The 14,347-nt window shown below is 31.9% G+C and overlaps 2 protein-coding genes across 10 annotated transcripts; one reads left to right on the forward strand and one right to left on the reverse strand.

The window, feature by feature from the left end:
* Window positions 1-1,363: 1,363 nt before the first annotated feature.
* Window positions 1,364-6,453, forward strand: LOC112289891 (putative polyamine transporter At3g19553). 6 transcript variants are annotated; one of them, XR_002972000.3, is made up of 9 exons: window positions 1,601-2,969; window positions 3,178-3,565; window positions 3,814-3,973; window positions 4,230-4,462; window positions 4,669-4,770; window positions 5,038-5,154; window positions 5,316-5,439; window positions 5,858-5,938; window positions 6,075-6,453. XR_002972000.3 is itself a non-coding variant. In XM_024535615.3 (9 exons), the coding sequence occupies exons 1-9, from the start codon at window positions 2,616-2,618 to the stop codon at window positions 6,287-6,289; spliced, it is 1,707 nt and encodes a 568-aa protein (XP_024391383.1). In that variant the 5' UTR covers window positions 2,484-2,615; the 3' UTR covers window positions 6,290-6,453. The 6 variants fall into 6 exon arrangements, 2 of the variants coding, with proteins under 2 accessions (XP_024391383.1, XP_024391373.1); XM_024535615.3 differs by having other exon boundaries at window positions 2,484-2,969; window positions 4,230-4,434; window positions 5,355-5,439; XM_024535605.3 differs by having other exon boundaries at window positions 2,485-2,969; window positions 4,230-4,434.
* Window positions 6,454-6,928: 475 nt separating this feature from the next.
* Window positions 6,929-13,010, reverse strand: LOC112289903 (secretory carrier-associated membrane protein 1). 4 transcript variants are annotated; one of them, XM_073534997.2, is made up of 14 exons: window positions 12,159-13,010; window positions 11,700-11,773; window positions 11,231-11,296; window positions 10,415-10,507; window positions 10,254-10,316; window positions 9,912-9,945; window positions 9,521-9,643; window positions 9,121-9,186; window positions 8,892-8,985; window positions 8,489-8,534; window positions 8,193-8,260; window positions 7,864-7,912; window positions 7,644-7,709; window positions 6,929-7,394 (listed from the first exon to the last, which is right to left on the reverse strand). In XM_073534997.2, the coding sequence occupies exons 2-14, from the start codon at window positions 11,760-11,762 to the stop codon at window positions 7,314-7,316; spliced, it is 912 nt and encodes a 303-aa protein (XP_073391098.1). In that variant the 5' UTR covers window positions 11,763-11,773; window positions 12,159-13,010; the 3' UTR covers window positions 6,929-7,313. The 4 variants fall into 4 exon arrangements, with proteins under 4 accessions (XP_073391098.1, XP_024391404.1, XP_024391396.1 ...); XM_024535636.3 differs by having other exon boundaries at window positions 12,077-12,159; XM_024535628.3 differs by having other exon boundaries at window positions 11,996-12,159.
* Window positions 13,011-14,347: the final 1,337 nt, after the last annotated feature.

Below are 14,347 nucleotides of genomic sequence, written 5' to 3' on the forward strand. Positions count from 1 at the left end.
AAAAAAAAAAAAAAAAATCTTTTGGTGTTTATTTCTTATATGGGCCAATGAGTGATTTAACCTTTGATAATTTATCATACTCTTTGATTATTAAAGAAGAATTCATAACATAATTTGCTAAACTTGTTAAAAAGCTACTTCAAAGAAATAGCTCTACTACTACTTTAGTAGCCAGTGAATGGGATATTTTAATCGGCCAAGACTTTACATTTAATTAAAAAGATAATAGATTTTAATCCTTGTTCTTGCAAAGAGGCTCTATTCAAAGACACAAAGGTGTAGCCATTAATATTACAAGGAAAAAAATTAGTCCTAATATCAATATTTATTGTGCTATACATCAATCCTAAACACCTAAATCTATTCTCTATTGTTTTTGGAATTGGCATCAAGCACATTATATTTGAAATTGTACTACTTTTATTTTATACAAACTAATATTTAATTCTTAGAATTGGATTTTTTAGAAATCTTGCATTTGATAATAAGCTATAGCTGTCAAAAATCTTCTTTTTAGATTCAATTTTCTTTTTAGATCTTTTTTTTGTTAAAAATATTTATTTGTTGATTATTTGGATTCGAATATATATATATATATATATATATATATTTTTAAAAAATAGAATATATTCTATATTAAAAACATTATTTAGCGGGATTTTATCAAATATGGACAAATTTGTTGAAAATTTATCAAAAAACAATTAACAAAACATCTACAATACAAATTTATTTTACTCAAGAGATGGAATAACTTCTTACTGGCTAAAAACATACTTGATTATAGTTGTGACAAAGTAATTAAGTAGAACTCTAAAACACCTCAATGTGGTGTGATCATACACAAAAGTGTAAATGAGCTTGTCTTAGACGTTGCTCTATATGTTGAGTAACTTCAGCTGTGCCTCCAAGTACAGAAAACTTTATAGTCAAGTATATTTTTTAAAATTAATAAATGCATTGGATAAACCTTATTTATGTGTTAAAATAAAATTAAAAATTATATTTATTTATATTTGTATTTATATATCTATATCATTATAAATATATTTATATACTATATAACATATATAATATATGTCTTATAATGACTTTTAATATATAAATATATCATTTTAATTTAATTTAAGTTTTTTAATATATATATTATGAGACCTATACTTCTAATCTAAAACAATCTAGGTTAAATTAGACATATGAACTTATTTATTTTATTTCTTTAAGGAATTTTCTAATCTCTCAAATAAAAAAAATTATAGTATTCTAATAACCAAATTGTAGCATATTAACTTATTTTTTGCTTATTAATATAATTACTCTCAACTTATGTTAGAATCTTATAAACCTTTATTGCTTAGTTTGATTATTTAAGCTTTGTTGAATTGATTTTTTTAATAAAAATAAAGAAATAAAACATCTAATACAATAGTAGGATATTTTATTGATGAAGGGATAATATACACTTAAAACTTGATTCAGTTAATGTTTTAGAACAACTTTGTATCTATATGTACATGTTCTTTTATTTGGCTTAACTTGGACAATGGATTATGACAATATTAAACAATGGTACAAAATTGACAATTTTTTACTTGTAAGGTCCTAAAAGTTCAATACCAATACACAAAAGTAATATATCTCAATTTATATAAAATTTAAAATAGTTGGTTTATTGTTCATTTTCTGTAGAAACATTATAACCACTAAAATTACTATGATTTTACAACTTCAAGTATTATAAGTATTTAACAATAAAATTAAATAGGGAATTTATCCTTAAAATTAAAATTCTTTCTACATCATGACTATTTTTTATGCAATTTTCTGTAAAACAATATTTAATCATTGAAATATCTGAATCAATAAATCAAAAATTATTATCAAGAAGATGCAAGTTATTTATAAATCAGTTCCTTATAATGTTTTAGCTTGGCACTTAAATTATAAAAATAATGTTTTTTCTTATATTTGATATTATTAATAAATTGATTAATTACTTCCATTATTGTTAAATTATTGCACTGTATCACACAACTATCTTTAGTTTAACACTTTGGGTTGTGAACATGAATTAAAAAGCTTTCAACATTATCCATCATATTTTCATTACAAGGAGTGTCTTAAATTTCTTTGATTTCAAATTTTTCAATTTTTTTGCATTAACATCTAGGAAATTCAAAAACTTAAATAAATTAATTAAATAAAACTCTTGAAAAAATAATTTTTAAAATTCTGCAATATTTCAAAATTAAAGAACCTTCAATTAGGTTTTAATGATTATGCATGCTGAAATGATTCTGTGCAAAATTTACAGTTTTCTTTACAAATCATTAAAACTGTAAAGACCATCAAAATTCTCAATTGAATAATCATGCAATTTATGTATGCATGTGAATATATATACATATATATATATATATATATATATATATATAACAGAGACAGATTATATTGTCTAAAATACTATTAATAAATGCAATCGTTAATATTATAAATATATATATATATATATATATATATGTTTTGATTATTTTTCCTTTTGATCAATTTTCATCAAATCAAAATTAAAAAACAAAAATAGAAGTAAGAATTCAAAATTCAAAAAACCTTTAATCATGCAAGATGCAATAGCATCAATGTCATCAAAGATGAAACAAATGTGGGAAAAAAAAGATGCAACATGGTCACACTACAAAATGAAACACTTCCCAATAAATCATTTTATGCCAATTCCACAAAATATTGAACATGAGGAGGGTGCACAAGCAACAAATAGCATTGCAAGTCCTCAACCTTTGAACACTCATCAACATGACTCTTTCATTGAAGGCATATTACATTTTGAAGGCAATCCACTTCCCGATCAAGCTTTGCATAAAAGTTCAATGGCTAGTCATGCCCATTATTCTAAAACACATCTCTTAAGCACCAAACAACTTCTTGGTTTGACCTTTTTTGCGGTATCGGGGGTAAATTTCAAACACCAAGTCACTTTCCCATTTCATATTTTGAGATTGTAAAATATTCATCTTATTGTGTTTTTACTTCTTTTATAAATTGAATTGAATTTTATATTTATATTTATGGATATATATATATATATATATATAGAAAGAGAGAGACACACACACAATATTTTTGTATTGGATTTTAAAGTAGAAATGTGGGATTATATAGGGCCCTTTTGGCTTACAAGCACCTATGGCTCTTGGCGGACCCATGTTAATGCTAATAGGGTTTTGGTTCATTCCATTTATTTGGTGTATTCCTATGGCAATAATGACGGCTGAAATGGCTTGTATGATTCCCGAGAGTGGAGGTCATGTTTTGTGGGTGTATCGTGCTTTTGGACCATTTTGGTCATATGTGAATGGCTTCTTTGCTTTTGCATGTAGTGTTTTAGACAATGCATTGTACCCTTCTCTCTTTGTGGAATATTTGTTGGCATTAATGCCCACAACACCAAATGGTTTGCCACCATTGAATTATGGTTGGAGCGTATTTATTAAAATGTTGGTAGTGATGCTTGTCACCATTATCAACATACTTGGAATTGATGTTGTTGGTAAGTATATCATATTTGAATAAACATTTTACTTTATAAATCAATAAGTTTTTTTCTTTTTTGTAATATTTTTTAAAAGAATACTGTATATAGCTGAAAATACCAATAGTAATAATAGTAAATAGTAAACATCAATGTACTCAAAAAAATTATTTAGATTGTACAAAATTCAAAATTCAAAATTCAAAAAAAAAAAAAAAAAAAAGTTGAAACATTGAATGTAAAATTTTAATGTGAACTGATTTCAGGAAATGTTTCACTAGTCCTTGCATTTATGGTAGTGGCACCATTTGTGATAATGTGCATTGCTGGTTTGAAGCACATTAATTATTCTTGGGTAGAAGATTCTATCTCCAATGAAGTAAACCGTGGACATTTTTTAGCCACTCTATTGTGGAACACTTCAGGGTTCTCCTACAACTTCATGCACTTGCTTAATCTCATCAAACTGTTTAATTATGTCTAATCCATCAATTATAAGTTGCATTGTCTTGTAGATGATTCTTAATCCCCTACCATCACAATCTAAATTCTCTGCTTTCTAAGAAATAAAATTATAATCCAAATCACATGTGTATATATATATATATATATATATATAATTTTTGAATAAAATCTTGAATTCTGTGCAAATGAACTAATGATGGAGAAAAACTGTGTGTAGAATTGATGTTATAGGAACATGTGCTTCAGAGGTTTTAACTCCAAGCACTTCATATCCCAAAGCCATGAAATTTAGTTTATTACTTCTAACTGGGGTGTTTACAATACCAACATTAATTGGGGTGAGCATTGTTCCGAAGCAACAAAATTGGAACATGGGAACTTATTTCCAGGTGGCAAAAGTTGTGGGTGGCAAATATCTTGAGGTTTCAAATTATCCAATTTCGCATAATGGTGTGATTTTCAAATTTCTTGCAATTGTATTACACAATGTTTACAATATTACAACAATATCTTTTAATAAAATGATAGTAATATGATGATAGACATGGAAACTAGTATTATTATTTTGATTTGAGTATCATTGTATATGTATATATATATATATATATATATATATCTAATACACTTCAACAAAAAATCTGTATGCATAATTCTAGGGCTGGATGGGATTCGCTGCACTATTTAGTGTTTTGGGTCTTCTATTAACTCGACTATGTACAAATTCTCGCATCTTATATGGAATGGCTCAAGTTCAACAGGTATTTACATTTGAATAGAGCAGATGATAAGCTGTGATCTCGATTTTTTCAAAGGAATGTTCTTTCTCAAATTATCAACTGTAGTTTTTCTTTTAAAAAAATGAAAAAGAAAAAAGAAAAAGAAAAAAAGTGATATGTGTATATATATATATATATATATATAGTATTTTTTAAATTTTTATTTTTTTGGATATAAAGAAAAGATATGAAATATCATATAAATAATAAAGTGCTAATTTCATTATATTTGGAATGTATCATATGAAGATGCCAATTTCTTTCACACTTCTTCATCCAAAATTTGCAACACCATGGATGGCAATTTTAACTAGCTCTCTATGTACAATTTTCTTCAATTTTTTCAATGTTTATCACCTTTCAGAGGTGAGGCTTGCAATATTATTCACACAAAGTTTTACAATTTTATCGTACTTTACTTCTTTTTTTCTGTTTTCTTTTTGAGGAGGTATTTTAAGACGTTATGATGTAGATTTAAATTTTTAAAAAATATATGTGCAATAAAGTTTTTCTATATTGAGTGGTAGGCAAACATGTTGTTTTATGCCCTTTCAACATTTTTGAAGTTTGGAGCTCTAGTACAATTACGTTATATTGAACCAGATGTGTTACGACCATTTCAAATTCCACTTGACAAAGAACTACTCATAAGTAAATTCATTAATTCACTGATTTGTAATATATATATATATATATATATATATATATAACTGTATTCTTACATAAAATGCATTTGTATACTTTTTCACAGAGCTTATTTTTCTTTTGTGACAAGTTATCAATTGCATTATAATTGTGCTTCTAAGAAAAGTATAAAACTAGATACTTGAAAACACTCTCCTTCATCTTTTATTTTTATCCATTATTGAATTACTTATTTATTTTCAAAATAATTTTAAAATATATGTATATAGATGTCTAGTTGTATTAAAAAAAAAAGTAACACCTGTCTAAATATTATACTTTAACGAACAAATGCCTAATTTCAAGATACCCGATGAAACAAAAAAAAGAAAAAAAAAAAAAAAAAAAAACTGATTGTGTTATAATAAAAATGTTTTGAAAGCAGTAATCTCATGCCTTCCAATATCAATGTGTGTTATAATGTTGTTTTATGCCCCTGCACGTAGCCAGGGCATTGCCCTAATAGGTAAAGTTCAATCCAATTATTACATTATATATATATATATATATATATATATGTATCACATAGAATATATTATTATGCACTGATTATACTCAAATGAATTTGTTTTTAACAAGTGTGAATGATTTTCTTCCTTTAGGAACTACCATGGCTGTATTTAGTTACATATTTAAAGAATTTAGTGATCAACGTGGGATTAAAGAAGTCACAAAGAATCGATTAGCAAGCATTCAAAAAAACTTGGGGAAGATGCAAGCAAGAATTGATTTCGTAATTGATAGTGAATTAAAAACATTACAAAACCTAAGTTCATATGTTCGTTCACATCATACCACTTCTCAAACACATGCATGATCCTTAAAAAATAATATTTTAAATAATTAGATTGTTGTACAACATCCTTACCAATACTTGTATAAATTGATACAATCTTGGATTGGATATTTATTGGAGATGATCAAGTTTTATGTGATGAAAATATTCAGACCATCATTCAAGCATGACATTAAATCTAATAATCATTTATTTATGTCTATATGAGACAACATCCCAGATTAAACAGAATCATGCTTCAACATGATTTTGTTCCTAAAATACTAAAAAAATTAGAATGCTCTTGAATGTGGAAGGTTCTGGATTTAGATTTAGTTTCATATATTCTTTGCAATCTTTCCTTACGTATGTCAGCCATGCATGAAATAGGGGTGTGTTTTCAGGCTCACGGGAATCATATCGAACATGGTAAGATAAATTAGAAGGGCACTTCATTACTGCCAACAGGGTCAGTTGTGTAATTAAAAGTCCTCGATGAACTTCAAATCTGGTAATCTCAGCATTATTACTATTATCACTAAGCACATACATCAAGATGCTACAAACTAAACCCCAAAAGTGTACCAAAGTTTTGCATCAATTAAAATTAGCAACCCATAACAAGATTTCCATGCACTTGGGTACTAAAGGATTTTTTTAAAAAAACCCTTCCTAATCGGATTCTGTTCCAAATGATATATTTCTATTTGGTTTTTTTCCTTATTGCGATAGCAATGAAACCAATCTCTTTCACCAGAAATAGCAAGGACTTTTGAGGTTCTCAACATCATACACGGTCAGTTAGTGGAGTCCAAACAAATTTCTATGCATCATTGTGCTCCATGCCTAAACTTAGCCATCACTATCACAATCCACTATTCCATAATTAGCTATGACAAGAACAAGCTCAACATGCGATCTTTGTCAACGTTCCATATTGAGCTTTGACGACGCTAACCTCCGACGAAGTCAACTTTACTAAATCCTGAAATTTTCTACAGAAGAAAACCTAAATTTGTACATCCACAGACAGAAACCCTCAACTAACAATAAGAATACAGTAAAATCAGATAGCTACTCTGCTTGCTGCAGCGTTCCGCTTCATCTCTGCTGCTGCTCCTTCACCTCTGAAGTATTGAACTACACCCTGTAAAACGAAATAATAAACCGCAAATGAATCAGGAAAAGGCTACTGGCAAGATAGCAGTGGTCGGTGTTTAGAATGCAGAATCAAAGAAAAAGTAATTGTAAACTATGTAATACTTATAGAACTTCAACTGGGTATCAGAATCCAGCCTGAAAACGTGAAAATCCCTCAAATCTTTAATTTATTTTCAATGCCGAAGCGCATGAAACACAAGGTCACAAATTATTGCTTTACATAAGTAGTTCTTACCTTCAGAACCCAGATGCTGAGGAGCGACTCAAGTGTGAATAAGGCAAAGCCGACCACGTAAAAGATCTGAAAAAAAAAAAAAATGATAATAATTAATTAATTAAATTCATAGGTAATCATTATGTTTTGAAACAATGAGATCCAAGGTGCTACGATCACAACCTAAAAAACAGATAGTGAACATGAAACAAAAAAATTCATCCAGAAAGGACACACGTACACCAATAATTATATTCGAGGAGAAAATATCGATAGCTGTTATGATTCCCCTGCATTGCCCAACAACTTTGTAATTAGTTCAAATGACTTCGACTTTGACAAACACCTAAGGTAGGTTTCCATGTTTTGGCTTGAAAAAAAGATAAAAAAAATATATATATATATATATATATCAAAGACACACAAAAAGAAAAGAAAAGAAAAAAAAAAAAAAAAAAAAAAAAAGCATCAGCAAGAATCTATATGATGATAAAAAAAGATTCGTGATTGATTTACAATCCACAATGTGTTTAACTGTCAAAGAGTTTGGACGGCCTTAAAGATACTTACGCAAGCGACTTTCCTTTGAAGATGAAAGGAGGAGCAACAGCGGCATACACACAGAATGCGATATGGAGCTTCACAAAGCAAAAACACCAATGAAACAACATTAGATTCATGAATACGTAACTCCTATTCAGATTACTCGAATCTTGTCATGAGGTCCCCGAAGCTGATGATGAAATTTTTTGAACATAATGCAAATCAAGTTTCCAAAGCTAGACAACATAATGACTAAGAAATAGTGGTGCCGTTATTTTGTGATAGGCACCACACAAAAGGTTAGGGCACCGACGTTCAATTACCAGATAGAACATCACAAACCACCCGAACCTCAGAACGCTATCAGACCTGTCCATGCCCAACAAAAATGGTGCAAATTAGACTCAATAAAACGAGCGAGTATGCCAGTGAAGAATTACAGAAGCATAAACATGTAATTCAATCACAACTGCTTAGTACCAGTTGCAAATACAGAGAATCAACTCAAATCGGTTACTTCCGCATTTACGACGTTGACTTGCTATGTCCCCAATATGACAAATAAAAGAGCATAAAATGGAAAGAGGTCAAACAGACTCATCCGCAAATATACCATAAATTGAAATTATGTTTTTAAGCAAGAAATTTAAGTGTACGTTGAAGCATTCCTACTCCATCATTCCTTCATATTCTACATATGGTTTTGAGGTGCAGCAAATTTAGTACCTCATTGCCCGGTAGAGGGGCTTATACCACAGAAAGTAGGACAGAACATAGCCAGACAGCATGTAAACAATACCGAGAAGAAAAATACTCACACCTGCCATCATGTAGTTGTCAGACCAGTGAAAAGTTTCACCTTATCTTGCTGAAGTGTATCTTACAAACCAGCTACCAAATCGTTAAGAAACAGAAGAGATCTGAAAAATTGATAATAAGGTGTGCCGCCTCTTACCACCAACACCCCCGATCCACGCTGCGGTCACGCAAATGAAGTTCCAAAATAGACAGAGTAGAATTCCTGGATAGAGCAGATGTTGCGGTGAGCATTTAACACGCATATCCGACAACATCAAGGGATGAACATTTTTGAATTGTCTACACAGTATCCCAATTAACTGCAACGTATAATTACCGTAATAAACTACACCACAAACACCTCTGACCTTAACCTCCTTTTCACCGTATTCCTAACTCTCACACTTCCGAGTTGATGCAGCACAATTGCAAAAATAGAAAAATAAAAAGAATGAAAGAAATAAAGAAAAAATACAAGAAAAAGAAAAAATCCCAATCGTCGACTACTATAAATAAACCAAGTTCACTTGTATCCTAGGGAGAAGAAAAAGACTCACCTAACCAACTTGCATAGGCCCAGCGCTGCAATCCTCGAGAATGCGCTGGGATATCATTCGCGATGTCATGATGGAGAATGTTGATGAAGGGGGGCCAATTCTTCTTCTCTATCCTAATACCAGCTGCAAATCCCAAAAATTAAAAGATTAAGTTCAAAGTATGAACATGTATCAATATATATATATAATCCTGATTACACACAAGTCTCTAAAGTGACCGGTTGAGTTCTATACTTCATTGTAATAAACAATAAAGAGATTTTGAACCAATGTAGAGATCTTGTTTTAGATCTGTTCTGATGATGTCATCGCCGTATTACAAACAGTTCCAGAAGTACCACTATAAAACAAAACCAACGGGTCATTCTGAGTGAGACTTCATAATGAATACCTCTTTCAGCAGCTTCCTCTCTGCGCTTCAAATCCTACAATCCCACAATAGAAGTTCAAAAGGTTACTTGAAGTTAGAACAACTCTGGACAAATTCTTATGAAGACTAACGATAGCGAATTTCAATAACCACTCCTCCATTGCCATCATACTTCATAGAAAGAGGAATTACACTAATCGAACTTTCGCATATGACTTGTGAAAAAATGTTGAGTGGATATTATTTTTTCTTTAACATGTATTCGCTTCATTAGTATAATCACAAACTCTTGGCAATGACGATACACCATATAGCGCACTATAAAACATCCTTCGAACTGGAATAAGCAGAATGCACGCATACTTGCTCCCTTCTTCTCAATTCTTCCTCTCTGGCTTTAAGCTCTTTTTCCTTCTTCTTCAAGTCCTGTTCAGATATAAAAAACCTGTTAACTCCAGCAACTAAAAGCAGCGGCGAAATAAACGAAATCTATGAAGTCTTTGAAAAAGTTTTATCACAATCACCTTTCCAGCACCCAGTGGAATATCCACCGTGGCGTCATCAACTCCTGAGAATGCCGGTTCATGCGGAAGAGGAGATAATCTAGAGTTCGACACCTGTAACAAAATTTCAGGTTCCTCTCGGAAAATGAGTTTGAGTTTACCAATACGCTTTCAATAGAGACATACATATCAATAGAGACATACATATCTTTCTAAGTATCTTAAGGAAAGAAGACGCTTACAACACTCAATAGACTCCAACTTAGCCAAGCACTATTTTCTCAAATCTTTAGGGTACGATAACCCATTTTTGGGAGACATCTCATACTCTGTTCAGCGTAAGTAATGGAAAGCAATGTTTCACTGAATTCCATTCGTAATCTAGCACGTAATTGGTCATCATCAAAGAAATAGGATTTCTACACGACCACTATACAGCCTCAATACGTGTGCCAGCTGATAGCTACTGAATGAGAGGAGGAAATTACAAAAGACATTAAAGTAACGAGCCTAATAAAAGTGGCCACCTTCATAAGCGCTTTTTTCGTAAAGGAGGAATCAGCAATTATATTCTCTTTGCTTAGAGCATGCTTCATCTAAATTTGCCGCTGCCAAATTACTACAATCCAATGATTCTGATAACACTCTACCCCTTAAGCATAGACATGAAAAGTCGCTTGTCAAACACTGTAAGAACAGAATTCAAAAACATGATATATATAATATAAAATATCGTGAACATAATGCGTGGCAGCTAATATCCCTCGTACTCCTTTTCAGTACACAGCCTTTGAGCCATGAATGACCGAATAGTGAAGCTGAGTACAGACATCATACCGGGTCATTAAAAAGGCCACCACCGCCATAGGACGGCTTCGTTGCCTGCGCCCGAACCACTGGATCCTGTGGCATTAATGCATTCCCACCAAATTCATAAGCTTGCTTCATTCATAATCCACGTCTATAAGTCATATTTCGGGAGTGCGGATGCGTTTCTGAACAGTATACAATCCTCTCAAGTTTGTTTTGATTTAAATATAATGTGCAGGAATTGGTCACAAGGTCTGCAGCGATAGCTTTTATTTGAGTAAAATCATCAAAGGAAAAAAGAGACGTGAGCAGTGCTACAATACAAAACCCTCTCTAGTACCGACAATCCTCAGAGACACGTTGTAGAGAACGGAAATAACAAAATTCATATTTATCCGCTAATTCGATCAGGAACTCGCACCCTTTTGAAATCAAGAAAAATAATTTATGACCAGATTATTCAAACCTAAAGAACCCCAGCTACAGTCAAACTTACAGAAAATGGATTCACTTCCTCCTCCTCTGGCTCGAAAGGATTTCTATCGTACCGCCCCGCCATCTCCAAGCCTCCTACAATTTCCCGTCTCCAGTGAGCGAACGACGAACACAAACAAACTCAATTAAGTGCGACTCAGCTAGCCAACCCCAAAAATACTCCCTCGCTTCCTCTTTTCACCACGATCAAATCCCACGGCTAACCCCAACCAAAAAAAAATAAAACAAACTCTTCTAACCCCTCTAAAAAATCTATACCGCAAACAAACCGACCAACGCAATGTCGTTCCTCCTCACCCGCTTCACTCCACAAACGAACCCACCAATCAGGCCGACACGATCTACGTCCTCAACTCGAACCCCAACACAAGCACCAACCTCAAATTCTTGCTGCAGCAGGTCAGCGAAACGAGAAACAAAGGGCTCAAAGGGGGGGCAGCGAAGGAGACGTGGAACACACAGTGAGACGACGCAAAAGACGCGAAGGAGTAGGCAAGCAGCAGGGAAGGTGCAAGCGCGGGCAGGCACAGCTTCTGTTGCAGGTGTCACAACACGAGGAAAGAAGGAGCATGGAAGGTGTGTCCCCACGCAGACTGCGACTACGACAACGAAGACGACGACGATGGCCCCGTCGTCTAATCGTGGCCTCCTCCCTCCCTCCATGTCTATCTGTCATCCGTCCCTCCCTCCGCGCACACTACCCGGTCCTCCTCTGTCCGCACCCCATCGCACGTCTTGCTCCGTTTGGAACTGCCTGCTCCCGAAGTCCTTGCGTCCTTGTTGACCGAGTGTTTGCGGGCCCACACTGCTCCTCCGCCATCGCCGAAGCCAAGCGAACCGCATCCAAGGCGACGCAACAAAGCAACCGCCGCAACAGCAGCTGCAGCAACGGTAGGGCTGGTGCGGAGGGAGGCTATAGTTAGCGGACCCTATGATTGCTGCTTGACCAGCACCACCTTGCGATGCGATGCGATGGCAAAGGATTTTGCTCGCGTTTGACTGGACTTGCTTGCAGTCACACACTTCGGTGTCTGCGACGAACGAGCCTTCGATTGTTTTGTTGCTCCTGGAGCGCGCGATCAGGGTTTGGGCTTTGGAGCGAGCGAGCGAGAGAGGTAGAGGGGCACGTCCATGGAAACCCGAATCGACTGGCTCGAGGGGCTCCTTTTGTTTCTTTTTTTTTCCCTTTGATTGCACACCAAAATCCCATGGAATTATATGATTAGTTCAAAATTGCGATACACTATTGGAGTTGGACTTGTCACATGTGTTGGGGTTTGTAATCAAACTATGTTGAATTAAGGAGGAGATTTTGACAAAAAAGTTCTTTCATTTGTTTGTATTTTAGATTGCTTTTAAAGTTATTTTTATATTTTATTATATGATTGATTTATGAATAGTTACTTGTTTAATATTTTTTTAAGGTATTGTGTTTTATAACTATTTTCTATAATGTTAAGTTTTTTTTCAACTAATTTAGTTTTTATATTTTATTAAAATATGATGTTGTTTTTAGAAATAATTTTTTTATTAGTTTCTTTAGTATAACATTTTGCAATAGAGAAAAAGTAAAGCAATCCAATGGAAATAAAGAGGAAAAAATTAGTTGGAGTTTCCACAACAAAGAAGTAGAGTATAACTATTGTTTTTAAAAGATTGGTTACAAATTGTGCAACAAATACTAATTTATTGACATAGTGGCTATAGATATTTACACACTTGGTGCTTTAACACAACTATATATATACACATGAAAATTAACATGCTTATATGAATACTGACAAATTTGTATGCCATTGAACATGATGATAGTACTTGGAAACTCTAACTTTTTATTTTATTTCATAGATTGCTTCTTTTACTTAACAACTTCAATATATATAATATATATATATATATATATATATATGTATTGAAGTCTGAATCAAAGATACTATACTTATATTGAAAAGAATTAATATTTGTTTTAAATAACAACAACTTTTACCATTTCAAGAATTCTTACATGTCAATCTAATGTTTTAAACAATTCTATAACTTTACAAATTGATTTCTTTATCACTAGCCCATTAGGATTAGTTTGATTTTAGAAATGACAAAAAAAATGTCAAATAATAAAAGAATTATAAAAAGATCATAATATGTATGTGTGAGTATCTATCTATCTATCTATATATATATATATATATATATATATAATATTTTTTTATGTATTGCAATTTATATGAAAACTAGTCAAAACACACATATTATTTGCAAATAGATGTAATATTTTTAGAATTTTAAATAAAATTTTATATTATTGGGATAATTAAATATAATATAAATACAAGAATTAAATGAATTAAGATTTTCTATTGTATGGAAAGTGTCATTAAATACTAGATAGATTATAATCTTATTTATTAAATATCAAACAACTACAAAATATTATAAATATTTAATGACAGTTAAATATACATGCACAATATTAAATTTTTATTGTACATAAAACTAACTTTAATATTTTGAATGACATACATTATGTGAAATAAAGTGTTTTTATGATTCAGTATACATGTTTAGTTGGCTTAGAATTGACATATCTACATGGCAAATTGTTGAAAACCAAACAAACTCTTGTAATATTTGTAATTTCAATTTATGATA

This window comes from Physcomitrium patens, chromosome 1 (genome assembly GCF_059467195.1).
Source record: "Physcomitrium patens ecotype Gransden chromosome 1, ASM5946719v1, whole genome shotgun sequence".
In the NCBI taxonomy this organism is placed as follows: Eukaryota; Viridiplantae; Streptophyta; class Bryopsida; order Funariales; family Funariaceae; genus Physcomitrium; species Physcomitrium patens.

What these genes read in the sequence shown, in the direction of transcription:
- LOC112289891 (XM_024535605.3), top strand. Translation starts at nt 2,616, where the DNA reads ATGCAAGATGCAATAGCATCAATGTCATCAAAGATGAAACAAATGTGG. An exon ending in GAATGGCTCAAGTTCAACAG is followed by an intron (nt 4,771 to 5,037) that starts GTATTTACATTT and finishes TATCATATGAAG; the next exon opens with ATGCCAATTTCTTTCACACT. An exon ending in CCAGGGCATTGCCCTAATAG is followed by an intron (nt 5,939 to 6,074) that starts GTAAAGTTCAAT and finishes TTCTTCCTTTAG; the next exon opens with GAACTACCATGGCTGTATTT.
- LOC112289903 (XM_073534997.2), bottom strand. Translation starts at nt 11,762, where the DNA reads ATGGCGGGGCGGTACGATAGAAATCCTTTCGAGCCAGAGGAGGAGGAA. An exon ending in GTGGATCGGGGGTGTTGGTG is followed by an intron (nt 8,986 to 9,120) that starts GTAAGAGGCGGC and finishes ACATGATGGCAG; the next exon opens with GTGTGAGTATTTTTCTTCTC. An exon ending in TCAGCATCTGGGTTCTGAAG is followed by an intron (nt 7,395 to 7,643) that starts GTAAGAACTACT and finishes TTCGTTTTACAG; the next exon opens with GGTGTAGTTCAATACTTCAG.